The following is a 23501-nucleotide window of genomic DNA, read 5'->3' on the forward strand; positions in this document are numbered from 1 at the left end:
ACAGAAGAGCTGGCTGTTCAGGGTCGCGGAGTGTGAGCGCCGGGGAGTGAGGCCTGCTGTGCCGGGGAAGAAAATTCTCAGGACGATCGATACAGAGGATTAGGGCCGGCTTTGGGGCTCAGAGGCCTGGATCTGAGCAGTATTCTCAGTGGGGCCCCTGGGAGAGCTGGAGAGGAAAGCTGGAGGAGAGGAAAGAGGAGGACCAGGGGAGAGAGGAGAGAGAGGCTAACCTGGAACTGTCAGGAGGGCTGAGAGAGGGTCGGTCAGACTGGGAATAGAGGAGCTGTCATGGTCCCAGTTGACATTATGAATGGCGCTGAGACTCAGCCACCCACTTCAGACAAACACCGGCCAGTCTGATTGGATAAACTGCGGAGCAAAGAGGAGATTTTATGTAACGCGAGAGAGAAAACACACCGATAAACACAAATAAAGTTATTTTGCCTCCTTACTGTCCATTTTTTTATTTTTTCAAGCCAAATCGGTAGTTGTCTTCTAACTTGATGAGTGCAGCACACAACAAAAGGCTCCTTCCGTCTGCGAGTCTGCCTCTGATGCTCATGATTGGTCAGCCCGTTCGCCAGCTCGCCGCTCTCCCCTGGGCACAGACGGTTGGATCCATGATTCATTTTGCAATGAGGAAAAAAAAAAAAAAGGAAAAAAAGAGAGCGCATGTGAGAGAAGAAACAGCCAAGACCACTGGGAAATTATACGGTGGAGCGGCGTGGTGGATCTGGAATTAAACGGCATAATTAATCAAGCAAAAAAACAAGCACGTTGCTCATACATTTATTATTTGCATTTTTTCCACTTCAGGAGATGTAATCAGCAGATATACGTTGGGGCCCCTGATCCATGTCCCGGGGACCTGGAGGCCGAGCGCCCATTTTGACCACTGACCCTAAAAGCGTAAAGTGGGATCAGTTCTGCTCACTGCTTTTTTTTTTTCTCCCTGACTATCATCTCCACACAATGCCCTCTGCCTCCAAAGTAATCTCCACAACAAGCAGAACAAGTCCCACAGAAACGTGTTGCTGTCTCCCTGTCCTTTAAATTAGGGTGTCTGCAAAATTGGGTTCACAACTCTTGGCTCTCTGTGGAGTTGTTCTGCATTATGCAGTGTGTGCACTTGACCCGATGAAGCAAAACTAGCCACTTTTAGAACGATAGCGTGGAAATATTACAGCAGTATGGTCACATAGCAGAAAAAGGGCTGACAAAACCATGTAAACGCCTCACAAAACAACTTTAAAATAAGTAAATCACCGCTGAAAACACGGCTACAAAAGGTCACATTAGGTTGCACGCCAATTAGCAGCCCTTTCTAAACCCCCTGTACACTACTGCAAGTTTATCATACTGTATCCTTATGAGTTTGTTTTTCTCTGACTTTGGTATATAGTTGTAATTACTTTCAACGCTGGATGCACCTGCAAGTTGGGCACAGATAATTTGACTTATCTCAAACTTTGTTAGCTGTGTCATGTTGCTTTAAAAACTCCTTTACCAAAGTAGTGAATGCCAGGTCTGCTTTTTACAGTTTTGTTTTGTAGCTGACAAATGCTGCTGTGTTTTTAACAATGATTTAGCTAGTTAAAAATCATTTTTTCATGTGGCATGTTACAAAAAAATCCTAATCAACTACATTTAGGAATCCCACAGTTGTTGCCCCAATTTTGCAACCTAACACACCTTTAAATCCCAAGCATCCTTCGTCACGTGATGCCTACGAGCTACAGTATGAGCAGATTATGTCATGACCCTCTCAGATTGATTTGAATGGTGTTTGGACTCCTTGAGATGGTAAAAAAAATAAAAAAAAATAAGCATATTTTTGTGAGTAGTATTTATTTTTTCCTACCTTCTTGATACATCAGGGGGCCCTGTTTCCAAGGTTTGGAACAAATGACCTTACAGACAAAAAGTTTACATGAATTTACATTTACATAAAGCAGAAACATTTTACATAGAGTATATTACATTCATGCAAAGTACCTATAGGCTGTAGCTTTCTAACTTTGATCTATTATTTAAGCTTACTTGCTGGCTTGGTTGTTTTGTCTGTGATACTTAATTTTCCTCCTCGGGATCAATAAAGTTTGATCTTACTTGATTATCTTATACAAATAAAGAATTGTATACAACCTATAAAGATCAAAATTGTCACACTATATTTTGGTTTATAAATAGTAGGCCTACTATTGTCTACATTAGTATTGATGTTAGGGTACACCCGCTTGTTGTTATTGTAGGAGTATTGATCACAGAACACAGAGCATAGCTGTACTTGCAGCTAGAATATATGTTGTATGGCCTACATCATGACAGGCACAGATCTCCTGTGCCTCCGCCACATGTGCCTAACCCTCGTTATGCCCATTATGCACAAATACATCCGCCGAATAGTTTGAAACGTATCACTTTCCAGCTGGTCAATACGGCTTGTTCCTGGAGCAAGTCATCAATCGAGCCATCAATATGGAAATACCATTGTGACCCAGACATTAATCAATGCACTCCTCAGGGGGGGGAGAAAAAAAAAAAAAAAAAGGGAGGGCAGGAGCAGCTGAAATCATCAATGAGACGGATCGGCCCGCAGTCAGGCTCGGACAGTCCGTATTGATAAGAGCATTTCCACCTGTAGCGGCCCGGAGCCTGGAGGAGGGCCGCATCTGAATTCAATACCCGCCGCCGCAGCTGCGAGCTCGAAGCCCAGAAAGACACGGTTGAGCGGAGATACGTGCCTCGACTCATCATAAGACCAGAAGAGTCTCTTTTTTTCCTCCATATATGTCCCCTCTTCCTCCTCCTCTCTGTCTACCTCAGAACTTTATTTATTTATTTATTTATTTATTTATTGACTCTAAAGAACCACATCACGCCTCTAATACAGAGCAACAATAGCTGCAAATTAAATTCTTTGTCTTTATTCCGAGGCTTACTTTGCCCCCCCCCCTCCCCGCACAATCTCTGGAGTTTAGTCAAACCCATTTCTTCCTTCAACTTCAAACCCGTGAGAGTGGATAGTGGAGCTCGACATCAATGAGAAACGTCTTCAGATGCTCGTCTCACGCGCTCATCTCCCTCTGTGAGCGCGGGATTAAAGCGTCCGTCCCACTGTCGACATCCCAAAAAAAAAAAAAAAACACCCTTAAACCTAATCAATTAAGGGGCCATGCTTTCCATGCGTTTTGGCTCCTTCACCCGGATACAACAGAGCGACGGTTGATGATGGGTAAGTGTGGGACAAGTCAGCCTCCTAGTGGCGTCTTTGTGTACGCACAAGGACAAATCAGCACAATGGGTGTGAAGACATTATATTTAATTAAAAAAAAAAAAAAAAAAAAAAAAAAGGAATATGAGATAATTGTGATTTAGGTAAGTGGCTTAAATGGGAACAAGCTTTAGCTCTAATAGCTTTATTCGCTTGTCTCACTTTAATATTTTTCACTGAAATTAGTGACTAATCCTGGCATTCCTGACAATGCTGAGCGGCTTCATCTCTACAATGGCCAATAAAGCAAATGTTGACGATCCCCATATTTGACTTCCGATCAAATCCCACACCGCTCTCTCCCTCATGGCACTTCTTAAAGGTTAGAGTTCAAGGGTTGTATGTCCTGTGTGCACACAGGCCTGCCCTTTTCATTCCCAATCAGCCGTTCTCTCCCTTTTTCTTCTTCTTCTTCTTGTTCTTCTTCTTCTTCTTCTTCCCGAGCCAGAATGGAGAGATGCACCACAAAGGTCATAGACATGGATTTCCTTTGGTTTGACTCAATGAAAAGGTCAGATGAGGGCACCATGAAATGGCAGTGAGGCCCTCACAATCGGCCTCACAGGGACCGGAGTCCTTAGGCTACATCGCCCTGAAAATGGCACAGGCGGAGCCCGTCTCACACAAAAAACAGGAGGGTCCCGTGGGCCCGCTGTGATCTAATCTGGTCCCCTGCGTGGCTTCACTGGCCCTTCAACAGTGTGCGGAGAAAACAGAGACACAAACTGTGGAACAAAGATTTTAGCTTTCTGTGTGAAACTGAATTTTTTAATGAACGTACACACGTCTTTCTATAACTGCTACTTAACTGGCAACAGTGTTACACAAACTGATAAAAACAACAGACACGTGCTTATGGAAATTGCTCTTTACCCACTTTTCATGTACAGCAATTTAATAAGTGTGTGCGAGTAGGCCCGCCTCTGTAATTATAGATCACAGTTGATGTGTGTTTTGCTCCTCCACCCAAAAAATGTATCCAAAGCAGCTGTATCTCTGTTGATAAGGCAGACTAGATTACCTGGCCTGAATACACACTCTGATTTTACAAAACAGGTTTTTGAATTTTGATGTGTTGCCTTACAGGAAAAATGAATAGAGCTAAAATATGATGCCAAAAAACATTCAGTTTCAAGTTCCACTTACTAGATTTGCCAGAGCTTACCTGAGGTTAATTTAAATTCAAAAGTTGATTCAGAATATGTTACATTAACTGCAGACTGCTCAGGATTTCATCATCTGTTCAATGTGTCATTAATAAACATGTATGTGTAGAAAAAAAAAGAGACTAGAAGCAGAAGTTTTACAAGATTTGATTTATTAACTATGATACAGATCACATAAGGCCTTGCTGTATACACCATTCCCATTGAGACAAATTACCATACTCAGCAAATAATGACAGTTTTTTTGTTTGATGTTATCTTTTCACTTTACAGTACTTCATTTATTTTTTTATTATTTTCTCCCGCCCCCCCCCATTATTTCTTAATATTTTTTTTATCATCTCTTAAATAGTGAGAGTGGTGGAGCCCTCTTCCTCGGTTGGGAAGAAATCATGCACTATACTGGGCTGCTCTCTCAATCGTTCACAAAGAAATTGTTAAAAAAAATGCTTTGTATTTTTTAATTATTAAAATAAAACATAAAAAGAAAGTATTTTTTTCTATCACCACTGACTAAAGGGCAAAGTGTTAGACCCCCTAACATACCAATAAACAACCATTTGAATATAGTTTTGCTTGTTTCTCATTTTAACTTAACAGACATCTGTCACCATTGTTGCAAAAAAAAAAAGAAAAGAAAAAGAAAAGCAATGCAGCCACATATCGCTGAACCAAAGTCACATTTTTTATTCAATTGTTCTTCTAAACTGTCACTTTGCTTCCTATCTGTCCCTCGACCCTTTTTTTCCACAGTCTTTGGCTGCCTCACAGTCAGTTCAGTATTAACACATTGATATACACAGGGAACGCCACTGGCCGGCGTTCACACACAAGTACCAGTGGTCACCCCTCCTTCCTCCCTCCCTCCCTCCGTCTCCCAAATAATGATCCCATTCACCCGTTTGCTGCCTGTCTTTCCTCCCTCTGACTCTCCCCAATCCCTCCTCCATCTCTCTCACACTTTCTCTGAGGATCAGTGTGTGTAATCTGGACGAGCTAACAGGGTTACACAGCGGGGTAATGACCGCAAGGAGAACTGCATTCCTCTCCTTCACGTTTATTTTGATCACGCGGGTGTCTGGCCGTCTGCCAAGCACAGCTTGCTAGCATGTTCGCTCAAACCCACCCGACAAAACACACGCTCTTAATTCCTCTATCCCCTAATTACACACATACACCCACCCACACACACACACACACACACGGTAAATAGGTAGTGTTGACTTATAAAAGCTCCTTTAAGAGTTCAGTGATTGGTTAAAAAAGTTTTGGGGTTTTTTCTCCTTTTGGGCAGAGGACAGTCTGGGGAGACATGCAGAGATGCAACTCAGTATCAAACAGAATAAGTGACCTTGGAGAGCATCTGCTTAACATTAACACGCACAAGTTCACATGCGTTCACACTTTCTCGAACTCACAGAAACACATATGCGTGCGCACACACACACTTCATCAGCTTCGATCAGGACTCAGTAATCATCCTCCAGCCCCATCTCACTGGTTTCTACGGTAACAGCAGGCTGGGCCGAGGAATTCCGTGATGCTCTGTTCCAGTCATGACGGATGAATGGACTGTCTGTTCTGTCCGCTGTCTCTCCCAGACCCAAGTGTCTCTCTTGGACTAGGAATGACTAGGGGATGCGGTGGCATAACAGTGACAGCGGGGGCAGACTGGTGTAGTGGTTACACTCTTGCAAATTACGTTTCGAGTGCACAGAGAGCAGGTTTGAATCTCCCTTCAAGAGGTACGATGCTGTGTCCTAAGAGGACAGCATGCTGAGGCCTGGAACAGTGGTTACCGAGTATTTCGAACAATAAAAAGCCTCCCCTCCCACACCTCCACCTCTTACTTTCTGAGCCGTAATGCTACATTTTGCCTCAATCTCCTAAGTCTCCATATCCTACCACTCACATGTGGCGTCTGGGAAGTGGCCTGCACTCCTTTGCAAAGGGCTGAGTGCTTTGTTGAAGTTGAAACTAACAACAAAAGACAGAGGAAATTGTATTCACTGCATGTCTAATCAACTGCAAGGGCAGAGCCTGGATCTATATAATCTCAATTGATTTGTATCAGATTTAAAACTGCCGTTGTTTCACTTCATGAGCTCTAAAGTTAATTTGACCTGACATACAGGAAAATCATAACAATTGCACCTACAAGAGAATCTGACGCTACACAAACCACATAAGGAAAATGGTGCTGCGTGCATGCAGTAGTGGAAGTGAGGTTATGGCTGCAGTACTCATTTCTTCCTCTAGATGTCAGTGGTGTGCTCCCAAAAAGAGACAAAGAGAGAGAGAGCGAGCAGGGTGGACTGACAGTAAAGTGAACGGTGGCTGTCATGTCATGGCAGCTCCAATTTAGAATGTGCCTTCAAAGTGCTCAGAAAAGTGCTTTTTGAACAAGGTCCTCACTGTGGAAAATGCAGCACCGACTCGCTCGTAAAACCACCACAGCGTGAGAGAAGCGACATGACAGGTGAAGGTCCGACACTGGAATTATTCCCACTATCTGCCTAATACAGGGAAATTCAGGTAAAAACTAAAAAGACACTCACACAGACACTTACACACAAGGCCATGAATTGAGTGACAGGCCCCCCTGGGTTGTTCACCATTTTGTCAAACGAAGGACAAAATAAGAATGTGTTTGGACAGTGGGAATATAGAATCAAGATTTAGACCAATCAATACATCCACTTTTTAAACAGTTATCTTCATGTGTTGTCAAAGACAGTGCATGAGGTTGAAGGTTCAAACCAAGAGAGAGAGAGAGATAAACCAAACAGAAGACTGGGAGGAGCATTTCCCAGAATGCAAATGTGTGTGAGTGTTCCCCATAATCCTTTGCTCCAATTCGCTGCCTAGCAGATCCGGTCTGTTGAGATTTTTTTCCCCCTCTGCTTGGCATATTGCCTCAACTGAAACTGATTTTGTCTGTGTGCGTGTGCGTATCTGTGTGAGTGGTTGATAGATAGGAATGTGTGTGTCGCAGAGGACAGAACATCCTGTCGGGTGAGTGGCAACATGTGTTTCTTGCCTAAGTCCTCTGTACAGTGGCGAAATAAACAAACATGTGTTAAGGACTCGCTCGCTCTGCTATGCCTTGTCCCAACCACAGCCTCCCAGGTAGATACAGTATGTGGGCGGATTGCAAAAAAAAATAAAATAAAAAATGTGCGCAGGCCACAAAAAATTCCCAGGACAGCTACAGGCTTAGGGATTGAGGAGAATGGTTGTCGGAGGCACACTGGCCACTGGGTGTTTATGTCAAGTGTGTGTGTGTGCTGAAGCAATCCCAACATAACAGAGTTCACATTCCCCTTTCCACTTTACTTCTGAGTCCCTCCCTGAGTCCCTTTAACAGTTACTGGCAACATCGCACTCATTCGTGTGTTTGTGTGCAGGTTCTCTATAAGGCAAGGAGGGCAGGTCTGGATGAAGTGACACTGAGAGACAAAGGGATCAAGTGGCGAGGGGGTAGAAAGATCATACTGCCAGTTCAGAGGCTCTTCAGTGTTCCCCTTTTCTGCCTTGTGCATGTGTCCGTTATTTCTAAAATTAACAGAGGCTCAAACGCCTCCTTCTTCTCCCAAACTCGTAGGTTTCTCCCTGTACATACTGCATCTCCCTCAATCTCTCCCAACTTGTCTTTCCTACCTCCGGTTCTCTTTTACATTTTTTCTTCTTCAATTCTTTCCCAAACTTCAAAATCTCTTATCTAAACCCATTAAATCTCTCTGAATCTCGTTATCCGTCTTTTTCATTTTTCATTTTTTTCTCCTCCTCTTTCCCTTGATCCCTGGTTCACAGCGTGTGTTGTTCCGTAGGGGGGTGAAGGGGGTGTAGGGAGGGCGGCAGCAGGGCTGGGATGGGGGACTGGGGAGTAGCAGGTGGGGAGTGGGGTGGGGACTGATGTTGATGGAGGTGGTGGAGGTGGTGGTGGTGGTGTTGGTGGTGGTGGTGGGAGATAGCAGGGCCATAGTGTGGAATGACTGGAGGGGTGGCTGGGAGGACATAGGGGGTCGGGGACGGAGTCGGCGAGGATGAGTAGCCTCCAGCCATGCAGGAGTAGGCCGAGGTTCCTCCCCCGGAGGAGAGCGTAGAGGTGGGGGAGCCCGGGAGGCCGTCGGCCAGCGGCTGATTGTAGAAGAAGTATGCGCACTGGTGGATGAAGCTCTCGATGATTGTCTGGTAGGTACGGGTGGCTGTCAGGGCGTCCATAGTGGTGAAGTCTGGTCTCATCAGTGTGGGCCAGAAACAGATGGACAGGTTCTCACTGGTCATGAGGTTCAACTTGTTGTTCTGGCTCACCCTGCACAACACAAAGACACCAAAAAGTGAAATTAATTGACCACAAATCACCACAGTTCATTCAAAGATTGAGTTAGTCTTCTTAAATAGCTACATTTGAAGGAACTAAAATAGTCTTATATTTGACCATAAAAAACAAAAAGTAAAATAAGCATAATTGGTTGGACAGATATACATTTTTTCCACTTTTCCTTTAATCATCTTGTGACCACTCAGATTTATTTTGGGACCTCTTAAGGGTCCTGACCCACTGGTTGGGAACCACTGATTCATACAATAGTTTGAAGTTGTACTAGCATTACTGGATTAGAGTAGTCATCAACATAGAAATAGAGATTAAAAAAAAAAAACCCACTGCAATAAACACAGATAATGACTCAACCTGAGTAAAGCAACCTCTACTCTGTCAGTGTGCTAGTTTCGGTGATGTCACTGCCAGGTCACTTGACTGGGTGACCGGCAGGGTTAGTCAGCACGGCTGTCAGAGGCAGACTCTGACCCCGTCACTCACTCACTTGCTCAAGTGGCTGGTGACATATTTGAAGACCTCGTAATTCTCTTTGGGGAAGCGGCGCAGAATGTCCTTCATCGTCTGGAAGCGCTGCTCCCTATCATTGATCTCTGAACGGTGGCGAAGGAGAGAGACAAGATAGGTTAGAGGAGGGAGGAACGTGGCTGAAAGGAAAGATTAAGGGAATCTATGGGAAAGATGTCAGGAGAGTGAGAGTTAAGGTGAGGAGGGCACCAGTACAATGGAGCAGAGGAGAGTTTGAAGAGCATAGTGAAAGCAATTGGATTCAGCTCTCAATAGATCTGTGCAGGGCACATTGATTTCATCCTACAACAGAACAAGTTTCACACATTTCAATCATGAAAACACACATTCAAAACAACGCCAGACTACAGTGACAGTACAAAAAAAATAAAAATAAATCACCGGACAAAGACCACACACATTCCAAAGAAGAAAAGTACACCCATCACAATGTCCTACAGAATACAGCACAGCACACACAAAACACACACACACACACACTGGGTGTGTTAAGCCTGATGGCAGCGAGGAGTGAGTCAGAAAAGGCTGACGTCAACGGCTAACACAGTCCATCCTGTGTGTATGTGAGCGAGGCAGAGAGCAGCAGTGGGAACAGCAGATGTTCTCGTCCACATCACGAACATGATTTACAATCAGAGAAGTTGAGTTTGTATTCCCACAATGAGGTCAGTGTGGATCAAAAACAGATTTCAGGCATAATGACTTAACACAGCCCCGGTTCCTCCCGCTGCACGTCCATCATCGGCAATCAAAACAAAACCTCCTACAGCTTACTTAAAGTAACGTCACCATGACAATATGCACCAAAAATCCACCCGCCCAGCTTTTCTTGTATCCCTCTTTTTTTCCTCCACCTCTCACGCCTTACTGTAAGAAAAAATGCCCAGCACAATTTGCCATTTTCAACCGAATGAAGGCTTTCTTGTCTCTAAATTTGTGTTCACTCTCTCTTCTTTTCCTCCATTGTGGCACAGACTGCAGGAGCTTTATCAGGTCTCTGTCACGGCTGAAGAGTCTCGGCAGGGCCGTTAAAAACACACACACACACACACACACACACACACACACACAAAGCTCAGTGAGTGACAGCAGCCTTGCGGCCCGAGGGTAAATCTCTCTGGCGCGATGCAAGACTAAGCTATGCCTTAAATCTCCATTCCGACAGATTACAGTACACAAAGAGAAAAAGAGAGGCAGTGGAGAGCTCAGGAGCACCCTCATATGTTTTATCTAACATATGACTGTTTTTCTCTCATGAGTCATGACTTCATCCGGACCCCACTATCCATAGTGCGCCTGCATCCCTCCAACATGTGCAGTCATCCCAAAAGCCACCTTCCTCAAGCCTTAAATATTCTCTCCTCCATCCCTTTTTTCCCCCTCCGTTTCCCCATTTCCTCACAGAGTGGCAAATCTAATTCTCATGGATGGATTCGGATTGCAAGAGTTTTGCTTGTTAGATTAAAGAAAAGTTACAAAGAAGTGAAAAGGATTTAAGGTCAAATCCAATACACGGGTTTTTGTGCAGAACTCTCCCCCACATCCCGTAGCCCCATGTCCCCTCAAACCAGAGCCCAAAGACTTACTGAAGGCCTCCACCAGCTCTCCCTGCATGCTGTAGGGCACCAGAGGCTCAGGTAGCTCAGAGAAGAAGGCCTTCATGGCTCCGGCTACTGTGTTCATGGTGAAGTCTTTCTCCACCAGGTCGAGGTTGTGGTCTGTAAAAATGATTTAAATGGAGAGAAGACATTTAAAGTACAAAACACACATTTATACACACCACAATTTTACATGCATACAGTATATAAGAGAGGTGGCTTCAATAATAATGATAATAATCTAAATAATATCATTATTATTACTCACAGCCTGTCATATAACTTAACTAAAACTTCACATATTCAACACGACAGCATGGGGACTTGACATATCAATGAATAGGAGTGTTGAATGGAAATAATAGACTTTTATGGGAGTTTTGCACCAATGTAATTTAGTCTGTTATTTAAGTCTGTTATTACATTTTCTGGATCTAAAACTGACATTTCGGTCTGGTTGAGGGTTTTATCCAATTTGTGGTTGCTTTTGATTGTGCACACAACTTGTAGGCAAGCCTACACAAGCCGTTCTGTTCAATTCATCATTTAATCAATATGAAGAGAAAGCAAACAGCATCTTTGGTGATACCATAGGAACCTTTAGAGTGAACCGCAGACACTTATAAAGTAGATTTAAACAGAGAGACAGCAATGGCACTAAAGTAGCACTCGAGTGTGTGTGCGAGAGACTTAATTAAAAAAAGTCATTTTCTGATAAGTTTTTACTTTAAAACCGGTAGTATGTGTAGAAAGATGAGGAGCTAGAAAAAAGTACTACAGATACGATGAGTGAGTTTTTAAACAGTCCGAGGAGAGCCCCGTTTTAAAAAGTATCCGAAGCGGGCGGCTTCTGCTGCTGCTGCTTTCTCCTGTAATGAATTATCTGAATCTATGGGGAGCTGATGAAGTGCCATCTTCAGTATGAGACACCTTTGCTGTAGTTTCACCTGTAATTTCTTGTCCCATTGGCCGGAGGCTCAGAATGATTCAACGCGGGGTTTCAACTCTGATTACCTGAGTTGGATTTTAGGCGCAACCAGGCGTGGGCGTACAGGCGTACACACATTCATACACAGGCAATCTTGCTCTGCTATCTATCTCGGCAGCGACATGCTTCATTAACCAAACCAATCTGGAGGTAATTAACTGCCCACAGCAGATAGACACACGCATAGAGACACACACACACACACACACACGCACACGCACATGTGTGAACATGCACACGCACGCAGGAGCAGGTAGAAGATTGAGGAGGCAGCTCTGCAGTCTAAAAGGAAGTGAAGGCCAAATCCCCTCCATAGAATTAATGCTCCCCCGTTAATTAAGGGGGCCGAGGATTGTTATAGATAGAAACCGACATACATACACATGTCTATGTGGCCTTTTCCTCACACCCAGCTTGTAAGTGTAGAGCTGAGGCAAGAATGAGCATGTGCACACTTGTACTGTAGGGAGAGAGTAACGTACCTTGGTCAAATTGCCGCTGCATGCTCTCCATCTCTGCCTTGTTCCCGCTGACCCTGTAGAGGCCCTCTGTGCTCAACCCTAGTGGAGAGAGAGAGAAAGATGAATGTTATTAACACAGTGTTCTTTTCACGTTTAATTTGCAAATATCAAATATTTATTGTAGCTGGTCAATCGCCACCAAGAACTATTTGATGCGTCACAATGCTTATAGATGCACCCTGAAGGTCTAAAAAAGTAGAACTGCTCTAATGGCCTCTCTCTATGTCCACTTACATTGAGACACACTATTAGCACTATTTATTAAACCCATAAAGCACTCCTGCAGGCCTGCTAAGAGCCCACTGGTGCACTGTGACAAACTGAGGCTACCTTTGTAGCCACACACACTTTAAAATGACTCTAAGAACTGCAGATGCCAAGTGCCGACTTCATCCTCAGGAGGATAATTACTCAGGATGTGCCGCCTTTCTTTAGACAGTAAACAGTCAAACTGTATACTTATTTACTAAAGTGCCGCACTGAGGTTTGGTGGCAGAAAATGGAGGAAGAGCAGTTGCACTAAAATTAGCATGTTAGAGCTCTTGTAATATTTACTTAAAAGGCATTTGTATTGATAGGTGTGAAATATACCTGATGACCATTGAAGCAGAAGAAATTCCAATCTGATATTTATTTTCTGGAAAATCAGGTGTAAAATATGTGGCACTGTTTTATCCAACACACACACACACACACACACGGAGACTACTGGCAGACTGAGAGGGTTTCAGACAATCATCTACTAGTTCAGACAACTAAAAGTTAAGTGGCAGCAATAAAGAATACTGCAGCAAATTAAAAGATGCATATAAAGATGGCTCAACAGAGCTCTCCATTCATCACTATAACAATACAATACAAAAGAGAAGGAATGCATCAGTCTGCTACTTTTCTTACAAATTCTGCTTTCATGTTTCTCTCACCGCTTGATTGAATATGTATTTTCTATACTTTTAATGTCTCACACCAGGAGCAGTGGAGTACTGGTTGTTTAATACTTGTTAAAGAGGCTTGGATTTTATGATTATTATGGTTTATAGCAATAATACATCCCATTATTCTCTAATATTTTAATATAGTCGACAGTCTTAACAGCTAACAAAAGTCTCCCACATTGATTTTTCGTAACTCTGGACGGCCTTTTTTTATTCATTCTTTTTGTTGAGGTGACAACCCCTAACTAAGCTAATATGTACTCTCATGCTGTATAATTTTCATTTGACGGGAAGAAAAAAAGCCCAATAGCAGTTTCAAAACTGTCCACCCTTCAAAATATTTAAAGTTCAGCAGGAGAAAACACTTATACAAAACACGTCTTCTACGGGCCAGCGTCAGCTCTTATTTAGCATATCATTTCAAACATATTAGACTTACTAAATACTCCCTGAATGAAGTCGTGGTGGTGCTTTGCAGAAGGCTTAACCTTTAGTTATCCCACAAGCAACCAAGTCATAGCACAACAGTGAAAGGCACATGGATAGCTGGTGTTAATGAAAGCTCTCTTCATTTTACTTAATTAATTTTCTTTCCAGTGTATATAAAGATAAGGTTCCAACTCCCGCCCTTGAAATTCTCTCGTCGTTCACACTTTGGTGGAAATTCAGGGAGACAAAGACAAATCCAGAGGGAGTGGAGGAGATAGGGAGTGGCAGAAAAAGAGGGCGAGATAGAGAGGCAGGGAGGAAATGAGAGAGAGCTCTCAGTCAAGGCATACAGCATCGATCTCCTCCTTCTACCAATCAATTATCCGCAAAAGCTTTTCTAGCCAGACACTAGGACAACAGGGATGAGAGGAGAGATAGGGAGAGGGGAGTAGTGTAGCTGTGGTGGGAGAGAGAGAGAGAGAGAGAGAGAGTGGGAGATAGGGGCAAAACAGGACAAGCACCCAAGTATGAGAAAGATGGGGGGGAGTGTGAGGACGCATAGGAGTGAGGGTCAGGACTGATGAAAGAGAGAATGAGAAAAAATAAAGGGATTAAGATAAGGGGGGATATATAGAGGGAAAGGAAATGTGTTTGAAACAACGCAACACATCAAAGATGGAGGTTACAGGAGAAAGCATTGGGAGAGTGGGGGGAGTGAATGGATAACGGATAGAAGAGTTTAACAATGATAGAAGTGATGAAAGGTGAGCTCCCCAAAACAAAACAGCAGCATCCTCTTCCTCTGGGGTCAAACAAAGCGCCAGTGCTTCCCGGGGTCAACGTAAATATGATCACTTCCTGTGGCAAACAATTGGGGTTTTTTTTCTACGTCATCTAACAATTTGCACGGTTAGGAAATGTAACATCAACAAATACCCTTTCCATTCTTAAACTCTATCATCAATCCATACTACAGTGCATGTCAGGACATACAAATCATTACTTTTATCAGCTTCTCCAGCACAACCCAGCAGAAGCCTAAAATTACAACCATCAATGGGGCCTTCACAGCTTCCAGCATCACTCAAGTGGGCATAAACACACCTGTGAACCTGTAATCACACAAACTGTGAGCGGGCGATAAATGCCCCTGCAGTTAGCGGCCTGTGCTCCTACAGCGTGTTACTGTCTGACAACACTCCAGCTGATCCCACATCAGCCCAGACCCCAGCGGCGGATTTCATAGTTCGCAATGAAAACGCGGCGGTGGCTGGGTGCTGCCCTTTACGTCGCTATGGAGGCTCCTACGGCCGGCAGATATGCCCACACGCTATCACACATTCATCACCCCAGCATCCGCAAGCAGAACACACTGCGGTTACCACGCCGAGAGAAAGCCAGAGCTGAGGAGAGATAACAGCAGTCACAATGGATTGATTTTTATAGAGCAGCTTCTCTACAAGCTCAGAATGCATGAATACAACACAAAAATACTCCTATTATTCTCAGGGACAAAGGGAGAGAGCTGGGAAGCACAATTAAGAGAGCCAACAAAGAAATAAGACTTTTGAATAGAAATATAAAAACAAGAAAACAAGCTTTACAACAGTGCCTCTTGTGTGTTGCCAAAACATGCCTTTAAAACACATAAGACATAAGAAAATATTTATCTATAAATTCAAAGTTTTCTGACTAGTAAAATCAACTATTTAGCTTTGTCTGGGGAGTAAAAAAAAAAAGACATCATTTTCATCACAAAGATCAACATCTTGATCGTTTTATGAACACAAGACTGTAAGAGGATTATGAGATTGAGCAAGTTTAGAATAAAGGCAGGAAAGTTGAGTTTGGTTTTTGAGTATTTGTGTTTGACAAAGAGGTAAGGGGGGGGAAGGATGTATGTCAAAGCTGCAGGTCCAGGCTCAGCATCTCGTCATTTCTCATTATGAGCTCACCCTCCAGTGACAAACGTAGTGTCAGCACTGTATAGCAATTTCCCGTGAGTGCCATTATACCCACAGATTGCAGACACAGATATGGCATATGTAAAGTCAGACCTGCGACTACAATCGAAGCTAAATAGCACAATGTAACTCATTTCCCCTTGCAGTCGCAGTAATTCTCTGTGCGGTTGTGGCATTCTGTACTGCATATGTTAGTATGTAAACAAAGCGTTTCAGTGCACAAAACTCTTATTGGTTCCGACTGTGAGATGTGTGAGGCTACACTTCTCACACATGCATACACACATAAATAACTCAGGAGCAAGCCGAACACACACAGAAAAGAGCTGAGCCCAAACATTCTTCCAATTTCCTACCTTGTGATATTGATCGGACAGAGGGAGTTATGGGGCAGAACATTACCTGGCTACCCCCTGGCGAAAAACACACCCGGACACACACATACACATACAGCATGCTGACAAGAGAGACAGATATGAAAGAGAAGGAAGGGGGGAGATGGAGGAGGTAGCAGGAGAGAAAACTGCAGTGAATTGAGAGAGGTGACGATAAGAGGGGGAGAAATAGAAATATGGGTTAGGAGGAAGATAAAAGAAATCAAATCTGACAAGTGAAGGTACTCGTGGAGACAGAAGGAGAAGGATGACTGAATCGGGAGAAAGCAGTAGAGAAACAAGGGCACAGGAGGAAACAAGGGGATTAGGACAAAATACTAAAAGGAGTGAGTGAGGGTAAGAGGTGTATGCACACACCAGTGTGTACGTATATAAACGCATATTCAACCAGTTTTTTTCTCCTTCATCCAGAAGTAAGTGCAGCTGAGTCTGCTCCAGTTAACACCTGAACAGGGGGAGGTGAAATCTAACGTGATGCCTTGTTATCTAGCGCTTTGCCCCTATACTCCTACACAGAGGAAGGCGGTGGATGTTTTTGCAAGGCAGCCCACAGTAATCCACAAATACAGAGTCTCTAATCAGGACACAGATTACAGTGGAATGCAGTGGCACGTCAGTAAGCGACAGCAATGTTTTGGCAAACTCACATGCAACTCACTTCATGGAAGGTCATTAAAAGACAATTTCAAGCAATTGTGAATCATTAAAAACTTTTGTTAGGTGGACTCTGTGATTATTGTACCCAGTAATTTAAGGTTAAATAGACGATTTTCGGAGAAGGTTCCTGAAGCTAGCTATAAATTGTGTTGTGTTTATAAGCTGTTGCTGATCTTTAGAACACATGCAAATGCTCAGTTGAATAAAACTTGTAGAAATAAAATAAAACAGCTGACTAATCGATGTTTGGCAGTAGAGGGGTGTGAAACCGACACAGCATCAAAATTCCTGGTCACGGCCAAGCCAAAAATAGAGTAAGATGTGTACAAATATCACACACACACACACACACACACACACACACACACACACACACACACACACACACCCTGAACTAAGTCTCCTCTGGTTTAGTGTAACAGCTGGTGGCAGACTGAGAGGCAAGCTGGCGGTCCTCCGGGCAGTGGGGCACCAGAACAGCCTGGCAGGGGGGTTTGGCATCTGGGGCAGGGGAGCAAGGTTGGGAAAAGCTATCCAATCACATCCATGCTCCCAGTACTCCCAGTAAGGGAGAGGAGAGGGGGTTTGGGGATGACTGCTGGCAACAGCCTGAAAACCTGTTAGACACAATTGAGCACAGACTCTAATCCACACAAAATTGGAGTTAAATCTAATCAGATGAGAGTATTTGAGTTCAAATACACAGAGGCATTCTAATATTATACTCCATGACAAGTACAATTGTTGCTTAAATTCCCCCTTGGCTTTTCTCATCATCACATTGAACTGAATGAGGCTCTGATGACTCATTTTAAAGTGAGCACAAAATATTGTAACGGTTACCAACAGAAGCCCGCATGATGTGCTTGATGTTTTTACTTGAACCCGTTTGGGAGTTGCCACACAAACAAAATTGAAGTAATATGCACGTACAAATATGGAACCGGCTTCACCCGTGGATATTATCACACCTCGTTTTGCTTTAGTTTTATGAGACAACTATTTAGGTTATCAAAAAAGTAAGGTATCACCCCCACCTGGTTCATGTCTCTGGAGGTGCCCACCTATAAAGTCTACAGCTCGGCAAAGCACTACCATGTATCAAACCTGAACAAAGAGTAACGGAGATACAAAAGAAAGCACAGAAGCATGTGCACGTAGACACAAAGGCTGCGTGTGATTTAAGGAGGACCAGAGAATCATCACAGCGACAAAGACCCCAGTAAGTAACAATCCCACCAGGGAGGGAGGATTAAGATAAGGAAATATAGAGAAATAGGAAGAAAAAAAAAAAAAAAGAGCTAAAATGAGACAGGTATAGCATACACAGTGGAAGAATAGATCCTTTGAAATAATTCAAAACACTTTAATGACTGAAACAACAGCCAGTTCTGTGCCTGTTGGATTCTATTAAGCATCTGTACTCCTTGATATGTAAAGTAAAACACATTCTCACCTGTTGTTTCAATGAAACGGATGCACTTCTCAATGAAGACTGGGATTGGCCTCTCAGGAGTGACCACAGAGGCCAGTGGAATACCAAAGTAGTTGCTCTCGATGGGTTTCGAGATGGAATGCCTGGGTTTGGGTCGTGGTTTCTGGAAAGATATAATCGAGAGGAAAGAGAAGGTTGGTAGGAGCATTCAGGCACTAAATGTAACCACATTTGAGCCTGATTGACACCGACATTGCTGACATAGGCACACATTTCCAAAAATGACACTAAGACTGGAGGCATTGTTCTTGAAATGACTTGATTAAGAGGGAAAGGACCCTGACCATATTTTAAAGTGACTGTATTGATGTTAGTATCTGCTTGAGCAAAAAGAGGAAGGCACATGTACACATCTCACACATTCCTTGGAATCTTAAACTGATAAGTTATCAAACATTCCTGACTTAAACCCTGCTGTGCAGAAATGAGATATACATCAGTTCCTCCATCACTCTTGTCTCTTCATCTTTGTCCTCCTTCCTTCAGAATTATGTGTTTCTGTTTTCTCTTTACTGCATTGCAGCTCTCAGATAATCAAACTCTCTTATTCATTGTTTAATTACTTTCTAACTCCTGTTATTCTCCTGTTAAGGGACCTCTAATGCACTCTTGCAACATTCTCTTCCTGCCTCTGTAAGGCTGAGGCATCAGCAGTAATTGTACTGCACTTTAATGGTGTTCGGCGGGAATGTTTTGAAGGCCCCTGAGGCCTGGATCTGTAGTAAGGCTGCGAGCCCCCTGAGGCTGTGCTCTGGCAGGCTGGGTGGTGAGGCAGGGATGCATGGTTGGCTGGGCACACAGAGAGAGGCAGCAGTGCAGGCCTGACAGACACAGACACAGGAATGGAGCAGAGGAGTGCTCATTAGAGAGAAGGAGCCTGGCGTGCCCTCTGCTCCAGATACCGGCCTCACTGCACTCCAGCAAACATTTTCGATAGCGCATATATATATGCACACTCACTCACAGAGGTATTCAAGGAAACAAGCAGGGAAACACTAATTAATACTGAGCGGATCAACACAGGCTCACCTGGACTTTTTCCTACACTGTTTTTTTGTTTTGTTTGAACACTAAACTCTAAAAAAAAAAAAAAAAACCTGACCAAGACAATATTATTGGCCGATATAGTACAACATGATAAAGTATTATCAGTTAAAATGTTTTGAGATACATTAAAGAGTTTGAATAGTAAATTTAAGAAATATTTGTTTTAGTGATGGCATTCCAAAGTATATACATTTTGCCATCTTAACCATAGTTTTGATTAATGTGGTGGTTTTTTTTCAAACAGCAAAATACCTTTACTCAGTTAAACTGCAGTAAAGGTATTTTAAACTGCAAAATACCTTTACTCAGATAAAGAAAATCAACATTGGTCAAAATGTCATTATATTCTTCTATTGTATAGTATTGATATCAGATCAAAGATCCAGTATCATCCATGATTTTCAACTAGTGTTGAATGACAAACTGTAGAAAAAGGGCAGAGAGACTTCCCCCGTCAACTGGGTGCTAAGTGTCATGAAAACAAAATGTCAAAGATAACTCGATAACAGACTGGCTTAAGAGTCTGCACTTCATTCGGCGAAGCCCCTGAGATGCGAACGAAGGCTCTGTGCTGAAACACATCTAGGGTAAACAACAGCTGACTTTCCAAGCAAATCAACAAATGTTGTGAGGCCCAACATGAGCAGATTCTTAACTGGAATTCCTTCTCTTATCACTCCCAGCTAAGTCCCCTGTGGCCCTGCACGATCCCTCTTTGACGCTCCCTTTCTCGGTGTACAGAAGTCCTTATAATAGTGGCTATTAACTGAACATCTGCACCAGTGCAACGGTAATCCACATGTGCAGAAAACACTCACATGAGGCTTTAATTGAATTACAGGGGTAGTAATAATAGATGTGACGCTACAAGACAACAGCCTCTGTGGTGGCAGAGAGCTGTGCTGTCATAACTCACTGCCAGCCTGGTTTTTAGCTCCAAGTAGCAGCTCATAATTTATTTGTGTCCTATCACACTGACTGTGTTGTATATCTATGCCCTATCTCAGTTTAGCAGACTGTCTCTATAGCCCCCATCCCCCCTTCTCCTCCCACTTCTCTCTCTCTCTCTCTCACTGTCTTATCCCCCTGCAGTTTTGCCTTCTGGACACTCCTTTTAGTTGCTGACTGAGACAGGATATGTTTCCAGCACTGAGAAGACAAAACAGACCTCTACCACAAAAGACAAACAAAACACATCCTCAATGATAACATACAGACACCATGGTGAGCGTTTACATACACTGCAGGATGCTGAAACAAAAAGCCGCAATGCAAAGAAAATAATACCAGTTATAGCATAACTCTCTTTTCCTTTTGATTGTCTCCCACCCTCTTATTTTTTATTGTATGAGGACACTAGACTGGAATTAGGTGAATGAGGAATTTAAAGCATTCCTCTTGCTAGCTGAGGAGGTTTGAAAAAAGCTGCAGGAGAGAGAGAGAGAGGAAATGTTTCCGGCCTCTCGCTGAGGGAGGGCGGGCGGGACAGAGACACAGTGGGTCATTGCCCGAGGTAAAGGGGGTTTTAAAAAACAGACTCAAAGTCTAGTTTCAATTATTTGTTCCTACCTGTCATGACTCGGAGTGGTAGACCGTAGCCTAAGGCTCTGACCAGGAAACGGTTTACAGCGCATTAACCCAAACCTCCACCCTAAAACCAACTGACTTTTCGTTAACTCTTGCAAGCCACTAACAGGAAATACTGGTTCTATACCAACCCAGAGTCACCGCTACAACACGTCTCCCTGAGGATGACCAAATAACTCAAGAACTTGCCAATTTTCTTTAGCGGATTTCAGGCTACAGCAGTTTGAAAATTGACGCTTATCTTTGAGACGGCTGCTTAGAAAACAAGTGATGGAACTTGATCACTTGTTACAACCACAATTAAGCCATAATGGCAGATTCTAGAACTGCTGTAGGGAAACAATCAGAGGCACTAATTACAGAAGTGGTCAAGAAACTAATCTAAATTCAGCTGGCTTTTATTTTCTTGTGGATTTGTTTTGGAACAAGCCAATAATGCGTCATTTGATACTTTATTGATCTCCCTTGCCCCCCTCAAAAGGACAGGGGTCAGAGCACAGGGTCAGGTAAAAGTCAGAGCTATAGGAGCTTGTTTACTTGCTAACAAAGGGGCTTGAACTGGGCCGTCCAATTCATTGGTAGCCTGTCCTTGCACACTTTCTTTAGAAGGACAAAGTGGTATTGAGCACACTATGTGCCAAGTCAGTTAGTGCATAAAGGAAAGAACGTGGTTTAGGCAGTTCGGAGCTTGTGAGAAGACAAGCCTTCATGCAGGTACTTGGACATCACAGCTGAGTGTGTGATAACATTAATCATCCCCCTCCTGTTCCACCCTACTGACAGCCATGGTAATTATCCCAGAAGCACAACATACACAGCTGTAACTCCTATTCAGCTGACACTTCTGTACCTCGCCATGTGTGTGAGTGAACAGCATAGCAGGCTGATAAGCCTAACAGAGTAAGGTCAGAACCATCGTCACAACACGTGTGAGAGACTAGCATAGAAAGCTACAGGAGAGCGGGCAGACAGAGGCTGAGGATAAAGAGCTATTAGGAACACATAATGGGGAGTGTGACAGGAACGTGAGGAGCAGAAAGTATGAATCAGCAAGAAGAGAAGAAACACACTGTGGATATGAGAGAATGAAAGGAAGGAAGCAAAGAAAGTCAAGCTGACAGGGAAGAATTTGGCGTCTTAAGAACAAGCTGACCAGCCTTGGCACAAACTGCACTGCAGTAACATAGCACTGATAAGTAAACAACACTGCCTTAACCTGATAACAATAATGTCAATCACTAGATCATTAACGGGAAAAATGCACCGCACCTTTTGGCAACTAAGCAATGTGTAGTCGTAATACTAGCGGGGCGAAAAGCAAGGTGACTGCGCAATCAAGTAATGTAATGTTTGAATTAAGGAGTTTTATTTCATGTTAGTACTTTTGTTCGCTAAACAGCAGGGGTGTTACCATTTGCTGAGGGTATAACATTAATTTTAATATCTATTCATGTATCGCTACAACAAGAATTGTAAGATGGATGTTGAAGCTTTCAAAATCTTGCAAAATAAATATACAACATCATTACGCCAGCTTTTATATAATGGAAAACCTAACGCAACAAAGAATGAGCAGAAACAGATAAAAGGACACAGTGTGCTACTGTGGCTCTGTCCCTATTCATTAAGAGTTTCTGCCTTCTGGTATAAAAGTTTGTTTGTCTATTTTTCCTCTGACTATCTGGCTAGTTTAGAGAGCTCTCACAAGCGGTCAGGGTCAAATACAGCAGACATGCTTTTAGAGGAACTCCTACAGCATGTTTTTACTGAGGCAAGCCTCACAGAGTAGAAATAGAAAACTGAAATCATTCCTCGAGTTTAGTAATTTACACAGTTATCCACCAAAGCAAACGCGTATTTAATCTCACCAACTAATTGTGTTGAGGATTATGGACATTTGATCCATTCTAGCAATAAAAAAAACCGACATGTGTATATAAACTACAGACGAATTTGTATAAGTGCACAACATCCAAGATCCAGTCAGTCATAAGTAAAAATTCAGTGTTTCATTCAAGTGTTTTGATAAAAAATTGAATTTCCACTATACAAACAAGTGCCACTTTTACTGCCTAAATACTTACAAAGATGGTTCTTCACTTTACTTGGAAAATGTTCACAAACAAATATGCTATACATAATATACTTGTTTACTGCTGTCTTTGGTAATAGTTAAATAAATAGTTAAATAAACCACGTAAAATTAAATGTTATCACACTTAACACTTTTTTTTTTTAGTAACAGAGTTGAGACACAAACACTCATATCTCACAGAAACAGATGGATGCACAAACCTTTGCATTTCTGCGCAGACTCTTGAGGATATTTCTTCTTTTGGGATCCTCAATCTCCTCGATGGAGTTGTCCTTTTGGGCTCCGACCTCATCCTGGCTAGCCTTGGGTGGACCCCCCATCTCATCATCACTGCCTATAGAGAAGCTCGTCCTAAAACTACTGAACTTGCCAAGCCGTTTTGATCTGTCTCTGTAGAGCTTGGGCTTTACCCCAATGGCGGACAACTTTCTCCTTCGCTCCAGTGAACTGCTATCAGCCTCACTGTCTGACCCATTCCCC

At 43.1% G+C, this 23501-nt stretch overlaps 1 protein-coding gene across 1 annotated transcript in view; it reads right to left on the minus strand.

Moving 5' to 3' along the window:
* Nucleotides 1–4586: 4586 nt before the first annotated feature.
* Nucleotides 4587–23501, minus strand: part of arhgap35a (Rho GTPase activating protein 35a) — a 59470-nt gene continuing 40555 nt past the window's right edge. Inside the window, 6 exon segments of the mRNA XM_054611800.1 lie at nt 4587–8755; nt 9270–9375; nt 10897–11028; nt 12379–12456; nt 18254–18395; nt 23222–23500. Coding sequence (XP_054467775.1) covers nt 8248–8755; nt 9270–9375; nt 10897–11028; nt 12379–12456; nt 18254–18395; nt 23222–23500 — 1245 coding nt within the window. The 3' untranslated portion in view covers nt 4587–8247.

Source organism: Anoplopoma fimbria, chromosome 1, assembly GCF_027596085.1.
Source record: "Anoplopoma fimbria isolate UVic2021 breed Golden Eagle Sablefish chromosome 1, Afim_UVic_2022, whole genome shotgun sequence".
Classification (NCBI taxonomy): Eukaryota; Metazoa; Chordata; class Actinopteri; order Perciformes; family Anoplopomatidae; genus Anoplopoma; species Anoplopoma fimbria.